The sequence below is a fragment of the Gopherus flavomarginatus genome, chromosome 3, assembly GCF_025201925.1.
Source record: "Gopherus flavomarginatus isolate rGopFla2 chromosome 3, rGopFla2.mat.asm, whole genome shotgun sequence".
Lineage (NCBI taxonomy): Eukaryota > Metazoa > Chordata > Testudines > Testudinidae > Gopherus > Gopherus flavomarginatus.
Window position 1 is genome coordinate 129,486,587 of NC_066619.1, and position 25,337 is coordinate 129,511,923.

Sequence of the window (25,337 nt, forward strand, 5' to 3'; positions counted from 1 at the left end):
GGCAAGGGGCAGGACCTACTGATGTGCCAGGCCCTTGAAGGCACGTGCATGCAGCTGACTGGGTGACTGGCCCTAGTCCCAGGCTGGGCCAGCCTTAGCCTAGATATTCACACCCAGGGCCAGTGCCTTTGGCCATGCAGCCGCTCACTGCCCCGGCGTGAGGCAAATGTCAGCTGCTGCTGTGGGGCTGCAAGGACCAAGAGGCAGCACCAGTGACAGCTCCCAGTCCCTACAAGACGCCTGGGCAAGATTGGGAGAGGGCAACGCGGATTGATCCCTGCGCCGCTCCATAGAGCAGGGGGCTGTGGAGGGGGCTGCTGGGAGCTGTAGTTTTCTGAGTGGCCCTTCCGGGCTCGGGCCGGTGTAGCGCTGAGGTTCGGTTTGTTTTGCAGGCGAAGGCTGCCGGTTGGTTAGGCACGAGCCAATCGCCGCGCTGGCTGGGCCGCCCCGCCCCCTGCACCTGAGCCGGACGGGCTGGGAGCGCTGCTGCCCGCGGGCCGCCCTAGCGCCGAGGATGCGGCTGCGCTCGGGGGTCTTCGCCGCCGGCTGCCTCCTGGTGCAGGCGCTCGGGGTGGGGCTGTTCCTCCGGGGCTTCTTCCCGGTGCCCGTGAGATCCCTGCCCCGGAGAGAGGCCCGCGGGGCCCCGCCCGCTGAGCCGCCCCCGCCCGGCCCAGGTAACCAGCCCCGCCGCCCTCTCGTTCCCCGGCCCGGGTAACCAGCCCCCAGCCCCCCTCTCCTTCCCCGGCCCGGCCCGGGTAACCAGCCCCCAGCCCCCCTCTCCTTCCCCGGCCCGGCCCGGGTAACCTGCCCCGCCGCCCTCTCGTTCCCCGGCCCGGCCCGGGTAACCATCCCCAGCCCCCGCCCCCCTCTCCTTCCCCGGCCCGGCCCGGCCCAGGTAACCAGCCCCGCCGCCCTCTCCTTCCCCGGCCCGGGTAACCAGTCCCCAGCCCCCCTCTCCTTCCCCGGCCCGGCCCGGGTAACCAGTCCCCAGCCCCCCTCTCCTTCCCCGGCCCGGCCCGGGTAACCAGTCCCCAGCCCCCCTCTCCTTCCCCGGCCCGGCCCGGGTAACCAGTCCCCAGCCCCCCTCTCCTTCCCCGGCCCGGCCCGGGTAACCAGTCCCCAGCCCCCCTCTCCTTCCCCGGCCCGGCCCGGGTAACCAGTCCCCAGCCCCCCTCTCCTTCCCCGGCCCGGCCCGGGTAACCAGTCCCCAGCCCCCCCTCTCCTTCCCCGGCCCGGCCCGGGTAACCAGTCCCCAGCCCCCCTCTCCTTCCCCGGCCCGGCCCGGGTAACCAGTCCCCAGCCCCCCTCTCCTTCCCCGGCCCGGCCCGGGTAACCAGTCCCCAGCCCCCCTCTCCTTCCCCGGCCCGGCCCGGGTAACCAGTCCCCAGCCCCCCTCTCCTTCCCCGGCCCGGCCCGGGTAACCAGCTCCCATTCCTAGCCCCTCTCTCCTTCCCCGGTCCGGGTAACCAGCTCCCATTCCTAGCCCCTCTCTCCTTCCCCGGTCCGGGTAACCAGCTCCCATTCCTAGCCCCTCTCTCCTTCCCCGGCCCGGGTAACCAGCTCCCATTCCTAGCCCCTCTCTCGTTCCCCGGCCCGGGTAACCAGCCCCCAGCCCCCCTCTCCTTCCCCGGCCCGGGTAACCAGCCCCCAGCCCCCCTCTCCTTCCCCGGCCCAGCCCGGGTAACCAGCCCCAGCCCCCCTCTCCTTACCCGGCCCAGCCCGGGTAACCAGCCCCCAGCCCCAGCCCCCCTCTCCTTCCCCGGCCCAGCCCGGGTAACCAGCCCCCATTCCTAGCCCCTCTCTCCTTCCCCGGCCCAGCCCGGGTAACCAGCCCCGCCACCCTCTCCTTCCCCGGCCCAGCCCGGGTAACCAGCCCCCATTCCTAGCCCCCCTCTTCTTCCCTGGCCCGGCCTGGCCCGGGTAACCAGCCCCCGCCGCCCTCTCCTTCCCCGGCCCGGGTAACCAGCCCCCTTCCCTGGCCCGCTCCGGGTAACCGGCCCCCATCACCCGCCCTCTCCTTCCCGGCCCCGGCCCGGGTAACCAGCCCCCGCCCCGGCCCCGGCCCGGGTAACCGGCCCCCAGCCCCGGCCCCGGCCCGGGTAACCGGCCCCCAGCCCCGGCCCCGGCCCGGGTAACCGGCCCCCAGCCCCGGCCCCGGCCCGGGTAACCGGCCCCCAGCCCCGGCCCCGGCCCGGGTAACCGGCCCCCAGCCCCCGCCCCGGGTAACCGGCCCCCAGCCCCCAGCCCCCGCCCCGGGTAACCGGCCCCCAGCCCCCAGCCCCCGCCCCGGGTAACCGGCCCCCAGCCCCCAGCCCCCGCCCCGGGTAACCGGCCCCCAGCCCCCAGCCCCCGCCCCGGGTAACCGGCCCCCAGCCCCCAGCCCCCGCCCCGGGTAACCGGCCCCCAGCCCCCAGCCCCCGCCCCGGGTAACCGGCCCCCGGCCCCCAGCCCCCGCCCCGGGTAACCGGCCCCCGGCCCCCAGCCCCCAGCCCCCGGCCCGGGTACCCGGCCCCCGGCCCCCAGCCCCCCGCCCCGGCCCGGGTACCCGGCCCCCAGCCCCCAGCCCCCCGCCCCGGCCCGGGTACCCGGCCCCCAGCCCCCAGCCCCCCGCCCCGGCCCGGGTACCCGGCCCCCAGCCCCCAGCCCCCGCCCCGGCCCGGGTACCCGGCCCCCAGCCCCCAGCCCCCGCCCCGGCCCGGGTACCCGGCCCCCAGCCCCCAGCCCCCGCCCCGGCCCGGGTACCCGGCCCCGGCCCGGCTAACCAGCCCCCAGCCCCCGCCCCGGCCCCGGCCCGGCTAACCAGCCCCCGGCCCGGCTAACCAGCCCCCGGCCCGGCTAACCAGCCCCCACCATCCTCTATTTCCCCACCAGGCCCGGGTAACCATCCCTTTGCTAGCCTCTTCTTGCCCGGCCAGGTAACCGCCTCCTTCCCCCGCCTAGCCCAGGTAACCAGGCCCCACTGTTCTCTCCTTCCCCACCTGGGTAATCCGCCTGGCCCAGGTAACCAGCCCCCATCCTTGGCCCGGCCCGGGTAATTAGCCCCCACCGTCCTCGCCTTCCCCCGCCCGGCTCAGGTAACCAGCCTCCGCCGTCCTCGCCTTCCCCCGCCCGGCCCAGGTAATCATCCTCCTTCCCCCGCCCGGCCCAGGTAATCAGCCTCTGCCGTCCTCGCCTTCCCTGGCCAGAGTAACCAGCCCCCACTGTCCTCTCTTTCCCCACCAGGCCCAGGTAACCAGCCCCTGCCGACTTCTCCTTCCCCGCCTGGGTAATCCGCCCGGCCCAGGTAACCAGCTCCCATCCTTGGTCCAGTCTGGGTAACCAGCCCCCATCTCCCGCCTTCCCCCGCCTGGTCCAGGTAACCAGTCCCAACCCAGTCTCCTCTTGCCCGACCCAAGTAACCAGCCCCCTCCGCCCTCGCCTTCTCCGACCTGGTCCGGGTAACCATCCCTCACGGTCCTCTATTTCCTTACCAGGCCCTGCCAGCCTCTTCTTGCCTGGCCCGGGTAACCGCCTCCTTCCCCTGCCTAGCCCAGGTAACCAGCCCCCACCATCCTCTCCCCCCGCTGCATGGGTCAGGTATCCTGCCTGCCCCTTCCCCCGGCTTGCCTAAGTAACCAGGACTTTCTGCCCCTCTCCCACCTCCCTCTTGGCCTGGGCAACCCTTGGTCCTTCCTTCTGCTGTCCATCCCAGGTAATCACCCCACCTAGGTATAATCATCGCCCCTGCCACCGTCCTCCCTGTTCACTCCTTCCACTGCCCTGTCTAGGTAAGCAGCCTATCCACCTTCCTCCTTTCCCTGGTCTGGTCCGGTCCAGGTGACCGGTTCCCCTCAACCCTTCTTTTCCTCCTGGCCTTGCCTAGGTAGTCAGCTCCTCTTCCACTTCCCTTACCCCTGCTTGACCCAGGTATCCAGCCCCTTTCCTGTTTCCAATCCCCTGCTCGGCCCAGGTAACCTGCATAGGTAACTGTGTCACCATCCCTTGCCTTTCTGCGCCCTTGCTCACTTTTCCTTCTTAACAAACCTTGTCAGATCTCATTATTGAAAATCCTTGGGGAATCATTAGCACGTGCACGTGGAGAGTCTGCCCTTGCTCCTTGCATGATTTTTGTACATGGATCACACTCACCCATGTTCATTTGAGACATTAATTCCTTTCTATCACAGGCTACCTGTGTTTGCCATAGTCCCCGTACCTTTTATTATAACAGCCTCATTCATGTTGTTCTAATTAACAGCTTGAGAGCAAGTCCATTATTATTTCCTTTTACAAGTGGTTAGAATTTGGCTTTAAAAGTTTGCTTTGAGCTGGAAGCTGGAAAACAAGCTCCAGGAGCCCAAGAGTTTGGGGTCTTTTTGTTTTATTTGGTTTTATGATTCATGAGAGAGAATAAACCCAGCAGGAGCTGAGGCATTGGCAGAAGAACGAAAATAAAGTTTAATTTGACTGGTCCTTTGTCTCCCTGTTAGCTGGACAGGAAGCAGCAGTGGTAGCCTGGGCCAGAGCTGAGCATGGAGCAAGCTGGATTCTAATGTCTGCTCTGGGCCAGCCATCAGTGAGACACCCCCTCCTCACACACACACCTTAGCCCACCAACCCCCCTCTTCCCCAGGGGATAGGACTGGCCCACCTCCTCTCTGGAATGGGACTGGACCACTAGCTCCCCACAAGGAGGAGGAAGTGGGGCTGTTGCCACAGCTTTTTGCGTCTCTGAATCTTGACTGCTCTTGTTACATTGCCCCTGTCTGTGAAGTGTAAGACTGTATGATTAGTACTTGTTTCAGTTGAGTCCATATCTGTTTCGTTCTTTACATACAATATATAAAAGCACAGGCACTATAGGATTCCAGATAACCATATTTTCTAAATATACACAACATACAACTGTATAAAAACTACGAGCTGGCTTCTAAAACATAATATGCAGTGGCAGTCACTAGAGGGCTCACAAGCCGTTTTACCCAATTTCAACTTACTGCATCTAGCACTTCCCCTCAGTGATGGGCACCACTCCAGGTCAGTGCATTATTTGGACCTAAGTCAGACTAAAGACCGCGTGAACTGAATCTTTTGATTTCATGATGCCAAGGTGGATATGACAGGTTTCAGAGTAGCAGCCGTATCTGTATCTGCAAAAAGAACAGGCGTACTTGTGGCACCTGAGAGACTAACAAATTTATTTGAGCATGAGCATAAGCTCAAATAAATTTGTTAGTCTCTAAGGTGCCACAAGTACTCCTGTTCTGAAGGTGGTTGTGGATAGCCATAAATTCCAGCTGCAGGCAAACTAAAAACAGTACAGTCCTGTCTTGTTTACAATGAAAACCAGAACATGCACAGCCAAATACTGATAATAGACTGGAATTTCAAATCTTGAAAAGGTGGGCTGACTTTTTAACTTTTAAATTGCTGTCACTGGCAATTACAACTGTTGCAGAAGTCTTATGTGAAGTGCTGATCATTTTTGTTGTGGACCCTTAACTTGCATTGATGCTCTGCACATTTTATGTTTACATTTATTTTAGGAGTGACTTCTAATTGGACCAAGATTCCATCACCTCTTTTCAAAAAAGCAGTCATTGTGTTGATAGATGCTTTGAGAGATGATTTTGTGTTTGGATCGAAGGGTAAACAGTTCATGCCCTACACTACACAACTTGTTGAAAAAGGAACATGCCACAGTTTCATTGCTGAAGTGAAGCCACCCACTGTCACCATGCCTCGAATTAAGGTAAGCAGTCCCATTTTGGTTATCTTAATGTGTTGTAATTTGTTAGTCGTTGCTCCCAAGTATCATTGTGTCCTACCCAGTCGGGGTGCAAGCTAGCATGACACCTTGTTCTCCTTGCCCTAGTGTTACAGGAGATGAGAATGGAAAGGAAGTTGTCTTCCCATTGCTTACAGCGATACTTGAATGACTGTAATTGCAGCCTTTATTGGCTGAAGAGGAGGATTGCTGCTCCAGAGGATTCTCCTTTGTATTTTCAAAATTTTGCAATATCCTTACATTCTCAAGCTCACTCCTTTAATAAGCTTAAGAGCACTCTTGCTGCAGTATCGCTGTCTGAACAATTTTTTGGTGTAATGGTGACAGAGAAGAATGGCCACCAGTAGGTTCTAATTTAGCTCCCACAAGTTTCCTTGCAAGTTGGAGAGGGGAAGCCACAAAGAAAGGCAGAGGGCAGTTTCGAAGCTGAAGAGACTTGATGGGAGGATAAATGACAATGGTTACCACTTCTTAAACTAATGAATCTTTACATTTTAGCTCCACAATTGACAATGTAAGAGCTGCTAAGGTGGTATTACAAGTAGCTTTACTTAGGCAATTTTTACTGTCGTTATGGAGAGGCAGTAGCCTCTCTAGTTGTTTGCCAACAGCTTCCATTTTAAAAGCCTATTCTAGTCCCTCCTTGTAACTTTGGGTGGGAAAACTGATTTGACCTAAAATCCAGATTTATTCGAGAATGTTTTTGCAGAGTTTTTAAAGAAAATTGATCCAACTGAGTATCAGGTCACTACAATTAAATTGTGAATGTTTGTCTAATACTTAACTCTCAGTGCATCTCAGCCATAGATCTCCATTTTTTATGAAGTAAGGTGCCACTCTCCTCATTTTACAGAGGGAAACTGAGGCACAGAGGTGAAATTACTTATTGTCGGTCAGCTCACAGGCTAATGGCCAAACAAGGAATAGAACGCAGGTTGTCACATTCTTGGTCTACTGGTTTTCATTGCCTCTTGTTTCCTTAGTATAAAACTTGCTTTTTATTACCACTTCAAACTCTTCATATGTTATTAAGTATCTTTGAAAAGATGCAACAGTTGCATTTAAAGAAAATAGCTCCTAAAGTAAAGTTGAAATTTATTGTTGAGTGTTGGGGTCAGTCCTGCTCCCGCTGATTTTAATGCAAGATCTTCTGTCATTGATTTCAGTGGATGAAGGATAGGGCACTGCTTGAGTATATTACTCTCATACTCTTTCTAAGATACCAAGAAAGGGGTGTCTCTCTAACTGATCATTAGTAGAGCTTTTTCTGTAGCTCTAGGAAGGGCCTATAGCTTTGGAGCTGTACAACCAGAATTTTAGGCCCAAGGGTGCAGGTTGGTTGATTACTATGAAGAGTGTAGCTGCCTTGACATCTGTTCATTCAGATGCTGATCTAGGTATGATCACATTCTTGTGATGGCATGGGTTGTCTTTGGAAACTGAGATATAGTTTGTTTTTGGCATGCTGTTAGCAGCAGAGTCTGTGGTACCTTACCTTTTCTTGAAATCGTTACTTATAGATATTAAAGCTGGGGAGAAGCAGGTTAGATCTCTCGCTTGCTCCTCAGGTATCTACTTCTGGAGATGGGAACAGTAGCTTACCACTGCTGTCTGGGTCCTGTTGGAAAGAATAACTGAAGTCATTTTAACACACTGAATAGCTGACTTCCAGTATACTCAATAAATGAATGCGTAGCACCTTTCTGTTGACTGAGGCTGTAGAGGGAGTTAGTATGAGCATTGATAAATGACCAGTACACATTGCAAAGAGGAGATGATCATTGCTAGTGCTAGGATTGTCTGCACTTTGTCCTGGTCTAAAGCCAGATTCTTCAGCATTTAGGATGCCTGAAGATGTTCTGTTTTTTCTGGAGCTTCAGTGTTTCTAGCCAGGAAAGGGAGGCTGAATGTGAGCAATAGTTGGAGAGGTTTACTCCTCTGGAAGAGGTATTCGTTATTTTTCCCAGCATAGGTCACAGTTTTTCCTTGCTGGCTTTCACCAGAGAGGGAGTGATGGGAGACACTAGCTCTGTTCATCAGGAGTGATGACTTGAATATTTTTCAGATTCTGGGGTTTCATTGTATGTGACAGGCCCAAACTCCATGAGAAGTAGCAGAGAGATTAATACTAAATGGTCTAGTTTAGGAAGGTCAGCCTTGGTGAGTTTCTTTCAAATTTAGTTGACCTTTTCTGTAGAATAGGTTTGAGAGCTCTCCGCAGTTGTCAGCGCTTGGGTCCAGCGGTTGGTTAGTTCACTAGACAAAATTGTTTTGCCATCCATGATTTTATGGTTTTGATGGACTAGAAATAATGTTCTTTACTGCGGCAGCATAGTCTGGCAAAAAGTCCGTGTTCATTCTGGGTGCATTCTGATTGGATTGTACTTGTTTACTTGTGTACTTCAACTGATTTAATCTGGTGGTGAGCCACACCGTGGTGATCATTGGAGCTGATTTGGGGTTAAGACACTGAGAGATTTTGAGGCATGGTGATTGTATTGCTCTACCAGCTTGTTGCCAGCTTGTCTTACAGTGGGGTGATATAGTTTCCTATGATGATCTAAAAATATCTAAGATAATTGATTCCATCATATGGTGGGGATAGAGAAACCTCTGATCTTTACCTGGCTGGGAGGGTTTGTTGGACCAGGAGAGCAGAGTGCTGGGTCCCCAATGTTCACTCTGACTTTGAAGATCAGATCCAGTGTGACTCGTCAGGTAGTCTGAGTGAAGACCCTGATAATCTTGGAGACAGAAGATTGTGTGCTAGAGAGTTAGAATCATAGAATGTCAGGGACCTCAGGAGGTCATCTAGTCCAACCCCCTGCTGAAAGCAGGACCAATCCCCAGACAGATTTTTGCCCCAGATCCTTAAATGGCCCCCTGAAAGATTGAATTTACAACCCTGGATTTAGCAGGCCAATGCTCAAACCATTGAGCTATCCCTCCCCCCCAAAACCACAGTTGTGGTTTCTGTTTAAATGTAAGTTACAATGTCTCTGTGATGTCCTCCTGCTTGGTGTACTCAGAACCGTAAGCCACTGCATTACCTCCAATCAGCCTCAGCAGGAGAGACCTTTTGCTGCTGCTTTGACATGCCATTTCATCTACCTTGCCAGTCCAAATCTTTCCTTGCAGGTAACAATCAACAAACTCCAATTCACAAGTTCCCCAGAAACATCTCTCTGCAGCGTCCAGTCCCTCTCACTGGCCACTATTAGAAGTTAAGTTCACTGCCTCCAAAGAGAGAGAGCACACAACAGCTTACTAGTTCAGTTGAAGACTCAAAATTCACTTTAATATATGACACTGAGATTTTTTTATAATAAAACCAGAATAAGTTTATTAACAAAGAACAGACATTTAAGTGATAAGTAAGAATAAAAGAAACAAGTGTAATTACAATTAAAACAAAATAAAACAAGTTTTCTGGTGACTAAAACATAACTTCAGCAAGTTACTATCTTTGTTTAAACCGATTTCTGACCTATATTATTTGGTCTGCTTCAGACTCCCAGGATTTGATATGGATAGAGACCTTTTTAATATTTTTAATGAAATAAATACTTCTCGGAATTGTGTGATTATGAAAGATGTTAATTTCTCAGCTATAGATGGGAGGACAAGTGCTACTTATAATGGTAGGGCCCAGATGTTCCTGGATGTGATAGCTGTCAGATTCTTCACCAAATAGTCACCAAATCAAGAAGAGGTAATTTTGTTTTGGTAAGTAGCAAGGACCTCACAGAAGAACTGGTTGTAGAGGACAACCTTGATTGGAGTGATCATGAATTAGTTTAGTTTCAGCTAAATAGAAGGATAAACAAAACAGGTCAGTAACTGGGGTCCTTGATTTCAAAAGGACAATTTAAAAAAATTAAGGGAATTACTTAAGGAAGTGGACTGAACTGAAGAACTCGAAGATCTGAATGTGGAGCAGGCTTTGAATTACTTTAAGTCAAAGCTGCAGAAACTATCTGGAGCCTACATCCCAAGCTAGGGGGAAAAAATTGTAGGGAAGGGTTGCAGACCAAAGTGGATGAACAAGCATGTCAGACAAGTTACTAAGAAAAAGCAAAAAGCTTACAAGGATTTGAAGGGATGGTTCAGCATGGAATTCTCCCTCCTGGAGGTCAGAAAGTCCTCTTGTATGATCTTGAGAAGTGAGATGAAATGTAATAGTGCTAAGTTATGCATTTAGGGACCAACGAGAACTTTTGCTATAAACTGGGGAGATATCAGTTGGAAGCAACAGAGGAGAAAGACCTGGGTATATTGGTCGATCGCAGGATAACTCTGAGCTGCCAATGTGATGCGGCTGTGAAAAAGGCTTATGTAATCCTCGAATGCATCAGGTGAGGTATTTCCAGTAGACATAAGGAAGTGTTATTACTAATATACAAGGCGCTGGTGAGACCTCATGTGGAATTATGGGTGCAGTTCTGGTCTTCCATGTTTAAGAAAGATGTATTCAAACTGGAACAGGTGCAGAGAGGGGCTACTAGGATGATCAGAGGAATGGAGAACCTACATTATTGCAGGAGACTTAAGGAGCTTGGCTTGTTTAGCCTAACAAAATGAAGGCTGAGGGGGAGACATGGTTGGTGTCAATTAAATAAAGAGGGATAAATACCAGGGAAGGAGAGCAATTATTTAAGTTAAGGGCCAATGTTGGCACTGGTACAAATAGCTATTAACTGGCCATCAACAAGTTTAGGCTTTAAATTAGATGAAGGTTTCTAGCCAGCAGAGGAATGAAGTTCTGGAACAGTCTTCCAAGGGTGGTAGTGGCAAAAAAATCTAACTTGTTTCAAGACTGAGCTTGATAAGTTTATGGAAGGGATGAGTATGATCAAGTGCCTACAACGACCTATGGTCCATCCATGATGACTGTTAGAAAATATCTCCAATCCTTGGAGATAGGACACTGTATGGGGAGGGCTCTGACTTGCATCTGAAAATTCTTTCCCAGGTGTCTGGCCCAGATGCTCAGTATCGTCAGATTCTCCCCCAGGTCAGATTGGCAGAAACTCTGGATTTTTTTGCTTTCCTCTGCAACTTGGGACATGGGTCACTTGCTGATTTGAACTAGAATAAATGGTGGATTCTCTGTAACTTGAAGTCTTTAAACCAAGATTTTAGGACTTCAGTAACTCAGCAGGAGGTTAAGGGTCTATTACAGGAGTGAGTGGGTGAGGTTCTGGGGCCTGTGATGTGCAAGATGTCAGACTAGGTGATCATGATGGACCCTTCTCACTTTAAAGTCTGGGTCAGTTTCTTGCTGTTCTTTCCTTCCAGGCCAAGAGGATCCAGCTTTCATAGGCTCATAGGGCACTGAACCCTGAGTCCCTTCAATGATGGAGAACTAAAACCTCTCTGTTCCCACTTATATTAGTTAATTGTCTCTGTTTAAAGAGCCATGAAGATTTCCTGGGGTGCAGATTCCATCCCATGGCGTGATTGTTAAGCGGTCTTCTCCCCTGCTTGTTTAGCTTGATGGCTTTGTTTACCTTTAAATGTGAATACATTGTCCTCTGCCTGTGATTACACTAATTAGATAAATGCACATTCCTTGGTCTAGGGCAGGCTGGGCTTATGTGCTTCCTGCCAAACATATATTAGGAACTTATTTCCAGCGCAAGTCTCAAACTCTATAGCCTTTGTACCTACACCACATAGTGATTTTTGGAACCAGTATGTTACCAGGTTGCATATAATCCTTCACATGACACCTTTTAAATACAGATTACGACAACCGTGTGTTAGGGCAATGTATGTCAGGCCTGATGTAGTTATAGTATGATGTGCCATCTACTAGTTGGTAGGTGCCCAGGTTCACTGTCGTAATCACTGCTACTAAACTCCCAGTACATTAGTCTCAAACAGCAATTGTGAGTACTTTCATGAAAAATGTAATCAGTTGTTTAAATATATTGTCCAAACAGTATCTGTTAAAGATGCTGAAATCAAGATGTTGAAATCTTTGTCAGAGTTCAAGCATTTCTTTGTATTAGATAAAAATGTGTGTTTGAATCGTGTAAGCTTTATGTACTTAACTATTCTTTTTTTTTGCTTTTAGTGCTTAGATTCTGTAAATAATCTGGTAAGAAACTACTCTATAGTCACTTAGCAACCATAACTGGCTTTTGAAACCAAGATTATTATTATTTTTTTAAATAATATGACTTTAAAATGTCTCTCCAATACTTTGCTTGCATGATTGGAATGTATGCTGTATAGAAGCTTTGTTTCAAAGAACAAAAGTTAAAATTAAACACAATAAATATTACATGAGGAGGGAACTAACTTCTCAAGTTTCATTCCCAGCTGGGTTGTTGAAATTCTTGTCCTCAAAATTCCATGGCAGTTGTGGAATTAGGGTCTTTATTATTCTCTAGAATCAAATGTCTGTTTAAAAAATGAAAAAGCTTACATCCCTTCTAGTTGCATAGCTAGGTAGTTATTTCTTGTGCTGTCTATGCAGCATAGACGCCACAGAATGCGTTACAGGCCTCCATTATTTTCTGTCCTGAACCAAACCTGGTGTATTACAAGGTAGAATGCCTGCTAGGGACAGGTGTCTGATGCTGTCCAACCATCATATTTTAGATCTTCTGGGGATGTCTGTGTGTCTTTTCCATCTGGCTTTCATTGGAGTCAAGTCAAAGATGATTTTCACAGGGAAGATTGGTAGGCATTCAGAGAAAATGACCATACTACCTTAGAGAGCATTGAGCGACCATTTGAGAGAGCGGGACCTAATTAGTTAGAAGATGGCTCTCTTCATTTGACTTGAATTTGAACCATTTTATGTTTTCAGTCCTCAGAGATGCTTCATTTGAGTGGCGTCCAAATGTCTCTTCAATCTAAACAGTGAGGGGCCATGTTTCAGTCCCATAGGTCAGGATTCAGGCCACCGAAGCGTTGTATATCTTCATCCCCATCTTGTCTCCGCTAATCAAGATGTTTGGTTTGCAAGTCGTTTTTGATGAAGCACCCCATTGCTGACAACACCTTTGCAATATAAGCTTCAAGTTCTTTTGCTGCCCATGGTATCCAAAACAGAGCCCAGATAGGTGAAAGTGCTGACAATCTCTATTGGGTTGTCATCCACTAAATGCTGGAGCCCACAGCCTGTTCAAAGTTGCCAACTAGAATAATTTTGGTTTTGCCCCAATTAATTTTCAGGCTGATTTTTGCAAATGAACTTTCCAAGGGTTTAGATACTGCAATCAGCTTGTCCATTGATTCAACGACTAGTGCTGTGCTGTTGGCAAAATCAGTGTCAGTGAGGGTCTTTGTATTTTAGGCTGTTATGAACTGCCCTTCCCCAGAGCAATTCATTCAAGTTTGAGAGAGACCAGGTGGCTTTAACAATTTGTTGAAAACGACAGTAAGACCTAAATACATGATCATAGGCTACAATTATAGTGAGTAAGTAAAATCTCACTTCCTGCTGGGTGGCCTAATCTGTTTCTCTGTCTAGAGTTTGTCACCACTTCACCACATCCCACAAAAAAGCTTTTAACCCACTTTAAGTACTGTAGGCAACACATGTGCCCTAAGACAGGCATGCCCTAATCATGGCTTCCCCTACTGCTGGAAAACCTGAAACACATACTAAAAAGATAACATTAAAAACAAGAAAGGGTAAAGGTCCTCTCTGCAGGGAAAAAGGAGTGTCTTATGGTGTGGCCTGTTTCGGGGCTCTCCAGTTTCCTAACAATGCGTATGTCTGAATGACACTTAGTGTGTGGTTAAGCTCATAGTCTATGATGGCATTGAAGAGTTCTGCGGCAGCGACACATCCTTTGTTGAGCTGCTGATCTAATTTGCAGAAAGGCGATTTTTTTCCAATTTACAAGAACGCAGCCTGAGAAGTTGTCATTTAAGAGATGGAATGTTCTACAATACTTGTCGGAGAGTCCTGCGAGTTTCAAGGTCAGCCAGAGTGATTCCTTGTCAGAGTCAAACTCTGCTTTGATATTCACAAATACAATGTGAATGAAGTGCTTGAATTCTCTTGTTTTCTCAACAAGCTGTAGTGCTGTGAAATCTGTTCCGTCATGGAACAGCCAAGAATAAAGCCAGCTTGTTGTGGTCTTCTCTTGCTCCTTAATATATCGGCAGCTTGGGTCAACAAGCCCAAAGTAAAAACTCCCAGCGACTGATAGAAGAGTTAATGCCACAATAGTTAAAACAATCTTTCCACAGCAGTAAAATAATGCCTTTTTGCCTGTTGGACAGGACTGACGCTGGTCCCCAAATAACATTGGATGGCACCTGGAGCCACAAAAGAACAGCTGGCCTAGGGCTTTTTAACAGTTCTGCAGGAATTCCACAGATTCCTGCTGCCCTATTTCCATTAATCTTTGTTATGGATTGTGATGCTGTAGGATTGAAATATGACCGTGTGTATCATTGATAATTGCCACGGTTAGACAATTGCAACAAAACTTTTGTACAAAGTATATCATGTAAGGGAGGAGTGGGCAAACTTTTTGGCCCGAGGGCTAGATTTGGGAATAGAAATTGTATGGTGGGCCATGAATACTCACAAAATTCGGAATGGGGTGTGGGGGGGGGTGAGAGCTCTGGTTGGGGGTGCGGGCTTTGGGGTGGGACTGGGGATGAGGGGTTTGGGCGTGCAGGAGGGTGCTCTGGGCTGGGATTGAGGGCTTTGGAGGGCGGGAGGAGGATTAGGGCTGGGGTAGGGGGTTGGGACGAGGGGAGAGGCTCGGGGGTGCAGGCTCTGAGCAGTGCTTACCATAAAAGCTTTGCAGTCTGTGTGGGGTTTTGTTGCTGTGATGCATAGCCTGAAAGGGTTAAGCAGTTTGCAGGCTAATTGACCCAGAGTCAACCATTAGAGATGTTAGAAAAGTGTGTGAATGGTAATTAGGGCCACTCCATGCTAGAATTTTGAAATGCAGCCCTATATTGTTAGAGAATTGGAGGTGATACTAATTGTCTGAGTATATGTGACGGGTTGGGTCACAGAAACCCCCTTGGGGACTGCCACCTGATGTGTTGAGACTACCTCTGAGCCTGCATTCCCTGCCAGCTTGGGACTTCAGTGCACTGCCTGGTTTGAGTCAGACACACTAGCCAGGCTACAAACCCGGACCCAGGTCTGAACCACGTCCCCCAACAGCTGCAGGCTTAACTGAAAACAGCTTAAGAAGTGTTCCTGTCTCTGACACTCAATGCCCAACTCCCAGTGGTGTCCGAACCTCAAATAAATCCATTTTACCCTCTATAAAAAAACTTATACAGGGTAAACTCATAAATTGTTTGCCCTCTATAATACTGATAGAGAGACGTGCACAGCTGTTTACCCCTCCCCTCACATATTAATGCATACTCTGGGTTAATTAATACTTAAAAAGTGATTTTATTAAATACAAAAAGTAGGATTTAAGTGGTTCCAAGTAATAACAGACAGAACAAAGTGAATTACCAAGCAAAATAATATAAAACACGCAAGTCTAAACCTAATACAGTAAGAAAGTGATTACAGACAAAATCTCATTCTCAGATGTTCCAGTAAGCTTCTTTTACAGTTTAGCCTCCTTCTAGTCTGGGCCTAGCAGTCACTCTCACCCCTCTGGTTACTGTCCTTTGTTCCAGTTTCTTTCAGGTAGCCTCTCCACCCCTAAAGGATATCTCTTGAGCCAGCTGAAGACAAAATGGAGGGGTCTCCCAGGGGATTAAATAGACTTTCTCTTGTGGGTGGAGACCCCCTCCTCTCTTCTATGCAAAATCCAGCTCCAATATGGACTTTTGGAGTCACATGGGCAAGTCACATGTCCATGCATGACTCAGTTTTTACGGGCAGCAGCCATTGCTCACATGCTATCTTGAATGTCTCCAGGAATACTTCTTATGTGGATTGGAGTCTTCCAAGATCCATTGTTCATTAAGTATTTCTTGACTGGGCCCTTAACTTGCAAATTCCTTTCTAAAGAAGCTGACCAAATGCCTTACTAAGGCTACTTAAAATCAAACAAGTACACAGCCAATATTCATAACTTCTAATACAACAATGATACATGCATACGAATAGCATGAGTATATTCAGTAGATCATAACCGTTGCAGAGATGTTACATTGCATATGTAGCATAAAACATATTCCAGTTGTCATGTTTGCATTCATAAGCATATTTCCATAAAGCATTATGGGGTGCAACATCACAGTGTACTTATATTTTGTTAAATGTTAGCCATGTAAACAGATAGTTTCTGTCCGTCACTATAGCTATTGATTCAGAGATCAAAAGGGAATATTATTTAAATGAACTGTAAATCTAGGATATCACTATGTTCGTCTCTCTTTGAAATGTATAGCAAATCACCTGAGACTGATGGAAAATGAGCAATTGCTTTATGTGAATCTGTATAGATAATTATTGGTGATGCTTAGGAAATGGGTCCTCTTCAAAGTCCCCATGAGTGCCTATTATTTGCCTATGGACTCCAAGCTGTGCCTTGGGCCCCAATCCTTTTTATCTCAGATCTGCTTGAGGCTTCATACAGGGGAAACTTAAACCCAAGATTGAGATCTCCAGTCCTAATCTGGAATCACCCTGAATATAAACATTGGGCTATAACCTATGGACTATTTCTGAAATAACTTTTTGCAACTACAAAGCTCACCATCTCCACTATGGATCTAATCTCAAGAACTGTACTCGTGTGTATGTATATAGACATTTTAGTTCAGTTAATAAGAATTGGGTGTCAGCATATATTTGGGTAAGATCTGAAATATCCATTAACTTGGGAAGTAATGTGTCTGATCCTTTGGGATTGGTAAAACTTTTTTTTATGATTTGACTTGGGTGTCTGGGTCGCGGCCTAAGGCTGGGTTACTTTAAGGAGACTGTATTATTGTCTTCTGGGTAACCAGTGAGGTATTATAGAAGCTGTTTTGTGCTGGCTTGGTAAATCTAAGTATTGGAATATCCACCAGTTTTGGGGATCGTCAGCTCCATTCTTTGTAGTTCATCCTAATTGAGAGACCTCGGTTGTCTCCCCTGGGACTCTGGTCCAAGTTCCGAACACAGTTTAGATTACAATATGACCATATCTCTTGTCAAAGAAGCAATGTGATGTTGTTCAATGATGGTTAAGTTAACAGAAATCCAGGAGTGCTTGGCTCTTTTTTTGGGGAGCAGTGATGATCATAGCAGCATTAGTTATCTGGATCTGAAGCCCATACAGGTGGATTTAGCATCGATGTATTCTAGCTGGGTCTCGGACTTGTTCAGTTTCAATTGCATAGTGATTATTCATTTTTAGGGTAGATAATTTGAATTTTGGTATCCGAGGTGCTTTCCATACACTTTTTACTCTAAAATGGAAATTTGCAGAGAATAACTTGTATTCGGTGTTGCTGAGCTCAGCAGACCAGTAAGTCTGCAAAACTAATGTGACAAAGTTCCTCCTCTACCTTGATGGGTCCTGTGCTTATTGGCGGATTTGCTTACCTCACAGATTCACCCTATGGGTTGGGAAGCAGCCCAGAGAGCTTCCCCTCTGGTAGAAGCTATAGTCCAGGTCAGTTGCTCCTGTGTTTGATCAGGAGTTGGGAGGTTTTGGGGGAACCCAGGCCCGCCCTCTACTCCGGGTTCCAGCCCAGGGCCCTGTGGACTGCAGCTGTCTAGAGTGCCTCCTGGTACAGTTATGCAACAGCTACAACTCCCTGGGCTACTTCCCCATGGCTTCCTCCCAACACCTTCTTTGTCCTCACCACCGAACCTGCCTCCTGATGTCTGATAACGCTTGTACTTCTCAGTCCTCCAGCAGTGTGCCTGCTCACTCTCAGCTTCTTGCATGCCTTTTGCTCCCAATTCCTTGCACACACTTCCTCTCCTCTGGCCTGACTGGAGTAAGCCCTTTTATAGCATCAGAGGGGCCTTAATTAGAGTCAGGTGCTAAAGAGCCTCACCTGACTCTTAGCCCTTTAATTGGAGTCAGGTGTTCTCATTAGCTTGAAGCAGCCCCTGCTCTGGTCACTCAGGGAACAGAAAACTGCTTATCCAGTGGCCAGTATATCTCCCTTCTACTACTCTGCTGTTCCCAACTGGTCTGGGTCTATCACACTAACCAACAATATTATACACTGTAATATAAAGCAAATGGTAGGATCCTAGAATTTCATTCATAATAAAACTCTTAATCACTTTAATTTTTCCCTCCTGATTCATGCTATTTGTACACAAACCTGGAGGCTGTCTTAAATTATTTAATCTCAGATAAAAAGTTTGAGTACACTTAACATCAAAGAATCCCACTGCTTCTGCCTAGATAACTATAGCTTTATAAAAGATGCAAACATAAAGAAAACAACATTGCAAGATACAGCAACTTCCTAGCCAAACATGCATTGTCAATTGTAGAACATTATTTCTGTTCTCAGAATAAAAACATAAATGCAATAAAATAATTCAGTACATAAATAGCAGCAAAGAGTCCTGTGGCACCTTATAGACTAACGGACGTATTGGAGCATGAGCTTTCGTGGGTGAATACCCACTTCAAAATACATAAAGTCTTCTGTACCTATATTGGAATCCTTGGTGAGGGCTGTACTTTTCTGCTTTGGCTAGCAGTCTAATATTTTTGGACCAGCAGAGACATAAACAATACTTTATCACTGTAAACACTTACTTCTGTGAAAACAAGAAGTCTTCTGCTTCCTTGGGCTGAAACTTTCTCACTTTGCAGTTTTTTTTGGCAGCTGTCTGTGGGCTGATGTTTGAAAACTTCTGTGCCCCCTCAAATATTTATTTTTAGACTGTTCTTTAGAAACTCTTGCCATCCATGATTAATACACCTTTCTCTTATTCCTAAATTTTGTTCCCTCTTTGGAATGTATTAGACCTTTATTTTTTAAATTGAGTCATCCTTAACATTTGGTAAGGTTCCACAAAATCGGTTAAATTAAGAATCTTTCTTGTTGCTACTCAGAGCATAGTATGTGAATATTCCTGTCCCTAATTGAGGCCGAGAGCTTAGTAGGATTTTTTTTTAAATGACATTGTTATGGACTGTAAATTTTTTATCCTCACATGTTGTAAGTGTATCAACTTTTACTATGGGCTGTATCTGTGTGGGCTTAAATACAACTGTTGCCTGGGCTTTCCCCTATGGGAAAATGATCTATTATGGAATTTATTGTGCCTTCATGTAAACCAATTAGCACTAGCTAATGCCAGAGACAGGGTACAGGACTAGATACCCTCTGGTATGGCAATTTGTTGTGATAGTGAACTAGTGGTTAAGGAACCAGCAGGCTGGTTGACCTGAAAGCAACCCTTAGGAGGACATATTAGAAGAGTATTGAAATGATAAACAGGGCCTTTGCTTGTAGATGGATAAAGGGCCATGTTACATAGACTAGAGTGCTAGGTATGTAGGTCTGTATTGTTAGAGGATTAAAAGTAGATAGTAATTATATTTGTCTGTGTTTACCTATATCTTGTTAAAATTTTAACAGGATCTATTAGCCTGTAGGTGCTAAATTTCTGTTCCTGCCTATAATGTTGCATTGCCATGTTCTATTGATTCAGAGATCAAAAGGGGATGTCATTTAAATGATATTTATGGTGTAGTAATATTGCCTTAATTCAGGCGTCGGCAACCTACGGTACGCATGCCAAAAGTGGCATGCGAGCCGATTTTGCCTGGTACACGGCTGCCAGCTGGAGTCCTGGCCGCCGGTCCCGCTCAGCCCACTGCCAGCTGAGTGAATGGAACCTCAGGCTGGCAGGAGGCTGAGTGGGGCCAGCGGCCGAGACCCCAGACTGACGGCAGGCGCGCCCCCCGGCTCCCCCTCACTGCACTCAGGTTCTGCAGCTCCCGGGAGTGTGAGCCACCGAGGTGCAGGGCCCTGAGCCTGCTGCGGGAGGGGCAGCAGCACTGGCTCACACTCCCGGGAGCTGCAGAGCCTGAGCATGGCGAGGAGGGAGTCAGGGGGCACATGTACTCTCCAGGGGAGTTCAGGGGGTGGGGAGGGGGGAACCTGGTCTAGGGAGCAGCTCCTGGGCACACCTGGCCCCTGAGGTCTATAAAGGCTCGTTGGGATTTGCCCCTTAAGGAACCGATGTGCGAGGGGTGGGGGGGCGGCACAAGGCGGAAGTTTCGCCTAGAGTACAAAATATCCTTGCACCGGCCCTGCCCCAGGGAGTGTGTGCACCCCAGGTTAAGAACCACTGCACTAAACGGATAAGATCTTCATCTTAATTTAATTTTAAATGAAGCTGTTTAAACGTTTTTAAAAACTTGTTTACTTTACATACAACAATAGTTTATAGACTTGCAGAGAGAGACCTTCTAAAAACATTAAAATATATTACCAGCATGCGAAACCTTAAATTGGAGTGAATAAATGAAGACTCGGCACATCACGTCTGAAAGGTTGCTGACCCCTGCCTTATTTTCTCTTTGAAATGTGTGATTCTGCATAGTAAAATTACCTGTGAACTGTTTGAATGATGAATTGCCCTATTCTAATGAATGCAACTAGTTACCAGTGTATGCCTAGGAAACAAAGGTTAGCTTCAGAGCAACAGTGTACATTACTTATTCTTCATCCAAGGAAGGCCTGCTGTGATCATTTGCTGCCAAGAAGCTTATTCGCTGAGCTTCAAGCTATAAAGGAAGTTTTGGGCCTGATCCTTGCTGTCTCAGATCTGCTTAAACTTTGACTTGGAAAGTCTAAACCCGTAAGACTGAGGTCTCCAATCTGCTCTGGCTTAACCCTGCAATTTTCATGGAAGAATTTGAACAAACTCTGCACATGGACTGCCTATTGGACTATAACCTTTTAAATTGATTCCAGAATGATTTTTACAAATCAGCAGCCTCATCATCTCTGCTATGAAACTGACCTAAGGACTTTACTCATATATCTGTATGTATAATGATCTTTAACCATAGAAACTTTTTTTTTCTTTATTAATAAATCTTAGATTTAGTTAATAAGGATTTGGCAGTAAGTGTGTATTTGGGTAAGATCTGAAATATTCATTGACCTGATGGGTAATGGTCTCTTGGGGTTGGTAAATCTTTATATATGGTGAATAAGGTTTAAGCCTCACTATATTAGACTTGGCTGTCTGGGTGGGAGCCAAAGGCTGGATTGCTTAAAGAGAACTGTGTTTTGGCTTCTTGGTAACCAGGAGGACATTACAGAAGCTGTTTGGTTACCAGCTTGGTGAAACCTTATTATAAATTAAACCACCAGTTCTGCGGATCGTCTGTCCTATTCTTTGCAGTTTGCCCTGAATGAGCATTCTCAGTATAGCCCCTCCAGTGACCACAGTCAGAGACAGGATACTGGACGCTGGTATGGCAATTCATAGGTTAATTCATTTATTAGGCGTTGACGTTGTAAGCCTGACTCTCCTCTCCCCCCTACTCCCCCCCAACCTGGCCGCTGTTAATTTTACTCATTTATTTTTTCACACAAGTATCTTAGCTTCTGCTGTTTACTTTACTTTACTTTTTTTTATCTAGGCTTTGATGACTGGTAGCATACCTGGCTTCATTGATGTTATCATGAACCTTAATTCTCCAGCACTCTCAGAAGACAACCTGATATGGCAGGCAAAAACAGCTGGGAAAAGAATAATTTTTTATGGTGACGACACTTGGGTTAAACTGTTTCCAAAGCATTTTGTGGAATATGATGGAACGACATCATTTTTTGTGTCGGATTATACTGAGGTAAGACACTTTTACAAAGTCAAATTATATACTGAGCGCACAATTTTTTCAAACGTTTAGTGAATACTTTCTTCTCAAAAACCATCGGCCATGTTTTGGAGTATGCAAGACATTGGCTACTAATTGAAAACTGGACAAATATACCCTATTTTTAAAAAGTATTCACAGTATGAAACTAGGGATTTTGCTGTTCCCATGAATTTCATGTGGAAGGTGCTTGGATACTATAATCATGGGGGGTGCAATAGGAAACCCTTAGTATAGCTGCATGCTCATTTAAAAAACAAACAAACAGTTTTTCCAGGCCTAATTAACTTGAGAAGAGTAAGCATATGCCATTTCATTTGTCCCTTAATGTGCAGGAGGTCTGTGAATAACTCCTCTTTAATATTCATGTGATTTACCCACAAAGCTTTGTAGTGGTGGGAGACTAGATCATTTTGTGGAATTTTAAACAAAGCTAGGCATGTTTTCAGTCCACTCTCCTATCCCATAGCACAAACCAATATTAAAAAGTCTGTTAGTATAGCTAGGATCTCTGATCATGCAGCTATCAAAAATACCCAGTTTAGTCTAGATTGGCATGTGCTCTAACATGGCTGTGTAGTAGCATAGGAGGGATGAAGGGTTCCTTCCACTTGTGCAGTCCTGCAAAGGCTACCCATGTTGCAGCTTTGGGTGCTCATGCAAGCCCAGGGGCTCCCTCCTCTGAGCAACTGATTGCAGAAGGCCAGGGGTGTGGTAGCCAGCTGGCTGCGTGGGGGAAGTGTACAGCTCCTACATGAAAGAGTGCTTCAAACTATTCCCTGCACACCAATTCCATTGCAATGCAGGAGCCCTGGGAGGAACTGTGTTTCTTAAACAGAATGCCTCTTTGGGCTCCCATGGGGCAGTGCAGTGGCATGTTGGCCCCACATAGGGTAACATGTGGATGTAAGCAGGCTACTGCACTGGTTTGTTCCTTCTACATAAGCCTGTTTGTGCTAAACTCTCCATCTTGTTCTAAAGGATCAGATTACAGTGGCAGGGATTGAACGATTTCATGGTCGGAAGTCTGGGACTAGTGGCAGTCACAGCATTGAAAGTTTGGTTTCTCACAAATCACCAACAACAGAAATTAATGCAGTTGAACAATAGAAAACAAGGTCTCCTGCCGCACACCTATGACCTCCTCCCCGCCCTCAGATTGTCCTCTCCTGGCCAGTTGTATAGCTTTGCACCTTAAAAATCATGTAAGTCTAATTACTGCATTCTGTTCCCTCACTTCATTTCTGACATGAATTTAGTGGCTTAAAGGACTACCCTAGTTAGAACCAGTGCTATGTGCCATGCCAAATTTGTAATCCCATAGTTCAGACAGTATTAGAAAGCATTGATTTTGTATAGCTCCTGTGGCTTGTGCAATTATTTGAGCAAAAAGGGAGGAGGGAAATAATCAAGTTTTTAAGTCACTTGTTTTTGTGTGTTGAATGTTACACTGGAAAAATGTCCACAATTTCAGTTAATATTTGGAAGTTGTAATTCCTTCTTCCAGTAAACTGAGAGACCGTTAGGTGGCTGCTGCCATAAGTATTTTCTATTTCCGTGTTTGAAAGGCTAACTCTCTTCTTTTTTGTTAGGCCTGCAGGAGTTAGTGGAAATGTTTTTTTCACCTCTTAACTACATCCATTGCTCCTCTAGAAACATTGACATGATCTGAAGCTTTCAGTGTGTATTATTCCATTGTTACAAGGCCTTGATTGCTCAGTAGACAAGTTAGTATTGAACTGAATATTTACAAAGATTTTCTTTTGAAATGAGAAGAACTTAGAATGAATGTAAAACTCAAAATGGGCTGTCAAACTCAGTAGAAAGCTTAAAAACTTTAAATTGTATCAAGAATGAATGGGAAGGGAGGGGCTGGGCTCCTCCAGTGAAAACCAGTAGAAGCACAGAAGAGTTAAGATTGGAAACAGTACTCCCTACTGACCAGTAGGGAAGGAGACAGAGGTGAAACACAGGGGACTAAGGGAGGAAAATTAGTCAAAAGGTTAAACTTCTTTTTTTTAAGAAAAGGAATGTCTTTCAGTGGCTTGACAGACCTGTTTTCTTTGATTTTTTTTTTTTGTATATATACATTCTTATCTGTTTTGGGGTCTCTTCAGCTGAAACGGGTGAAGTGAGGGCCAAGACTTTTAAAACTGGGTACCTACAATTAAGGTTCTGGGCTTCAAGCTGATTTACACAGCACTCTGCAGTTCTCACATAACTTCTATTGAGCTGGAATGTGTGGTGCCAAATGAAGCAATTTAATTTCCTTTACTTGTAGTAGAATAGGAAGATGTGATTTTTCTAAAATGTTTTACTTTCATCTACAAGGTTGATGATAATGTTACCAGGCATTTGGATAGTGTCTTAAAAAGAGAAGACTGGGATATACTAATACTTCACTACCTAGGATTGGACCATATTGGTCATCTGACTGGACCAAACAGCCCTTTGGTGGGACCAAAGCTTTATGAAATGGATAACATCCTCAAGAAGATTCATACTTCACTCCTCTCAAAGGTGAAACATTTACTTCTGGACACAAATCTAATAGTGCTAGACTAACACTGCTGTAATATTCCTGGAAGACTAAGGTGATAGTTATTTCAGTATGCTTCAAATTGGCGTGTCTTACTCCCCAGGCAATATGTCATGCTGTAGCAATAGTTCCTGTTTTTAAAGATTTTACTTTCACAACAGATATTCTTGAGTACACTGGCCAAGACTTGAAAAGCAGGTGCCTAAAGTTAGGTGCCTAAAGGCATATTTAGGCTCCTAAATATAACCTGCTTTTCAAAAGTGGTGGTGAGCACGCAGGAGCTGCTATCGAAGTCATAGGAAGAAAAGACTGTCAAAACTGTGCAGGATCAGGTCTTACTTTAAAATGTTCAAGTTATTACAATACTGTACAAGCACAATCAATCTAATGTAACAAGGGGTATCAACCTAAATAACTTTCATTTGGGTGCAGTGTATTTCCATTCTGCGGTGCTAGCAATTGTGCATATGTTTCAAATCAGTGTTAACACACAAGAACGCTCAGTTAAAGTTCAGCTATAACTAACACAAAGCTACAAAAATGAGGAAATGAAGTTAAAGCATCCAGCAGAACTCCACTGAAAGCTGCTACTTTGCTACCAGAACCGTCATGTGCTAGGACTCCTGGGGTTGTTCTGCGCCAAAAAGGTAAAAATTCTGCATATCGTGTTTTAAAATTCTGCAAACTCTGCATATTTTATTTGTCAAAATAACACTATCATCATGCCAGTTTCACTCATTTTAGTAATTTATTTCAAAATACCTGTCAGCAAGTATGTCTCTAACAATATAGACAACAAAAAAGATTCAGGAAATGTTTTTTGACAAATAGATTCCTTACTAGGCATCTTAGTACAGAATTTTAAGAAATAATTCATTTAATCCACAATACAGAAATGTGTTTCCTGCATTCTTTGGAAGCAGTGAAAAGGCTTGGGGGAGTCAGGGGTAATGGAGGAGCTGAGGGAGGGGAAAGTAATTGCTTGGGAAGGAGCCTGGGAGTGAACTTGGAGGGTTGTTGGATATGGGTGGGAAAAGTATGGAACAGTTTTGGCTTTTTTGGGGGGAAGGGATGGGATTGTTCTAGAGTTGTGGAGCCTTCCCCATGCAGATCCTGGTTGACTCCTAGCCTCTCTCATTCAGTCAGGCACATCTGCCCCTGTCCCCACGTGTCCCTGCATCTCCGCTCCCCATTCAGCCAGGCATAGCTGCCCCTGTCCCCTTGTGGTCCTGCATCCTCACACCCATTCAGCCCTGGCTCAATGTTAGCCCCT

The 25,337-nt window shown here is 46.6% G+C and overlaps 1 protein-coding gene across 13 annotated transcripts in view; it reads left to right on the plus strand.

The window, feature by feature from the left end:
• Positions 1-330: 330 nt before the first annotated feature.
• PIGG (phosphatidylinositol glycan anchor biosynthesis class G) overlaps positions 331-25,337 on the plus strand; it is a 132,119-nt gene continuing 107,112 nt past the window's right edge. For 2 of the 13 annotated variants that reach the window (XM_050944351.1, XM_050944352.1), the window contains exons 1-4: positions 467-674; positions 5,526-5,731; positions 21,289-21,498; positions 23,857-24,045. In XM_050944351.1, the coding sequence (XP_050800308.1) occupies positions 515-674; positions 5,526-5,731; positions 21,289-21,498; positions 23,857-24,045 (765 nt within the window). In that variant the 5' untranslated portion in view covers positions 467-514. Of the gene's footprint in view, positions 406-466; positions 675-4,866; positions 5,017-5,525; positions 5,732-20,487; positions 20,684-21,288; positions 21,499-23,856; positions 24,046-25,337 lie in introns of those variants that run through there. The other 11 variants (XM_050944343.1, XM_050944350.1, XM_050944344.1 and 8 more) reach the window with 8 other exon arrangements.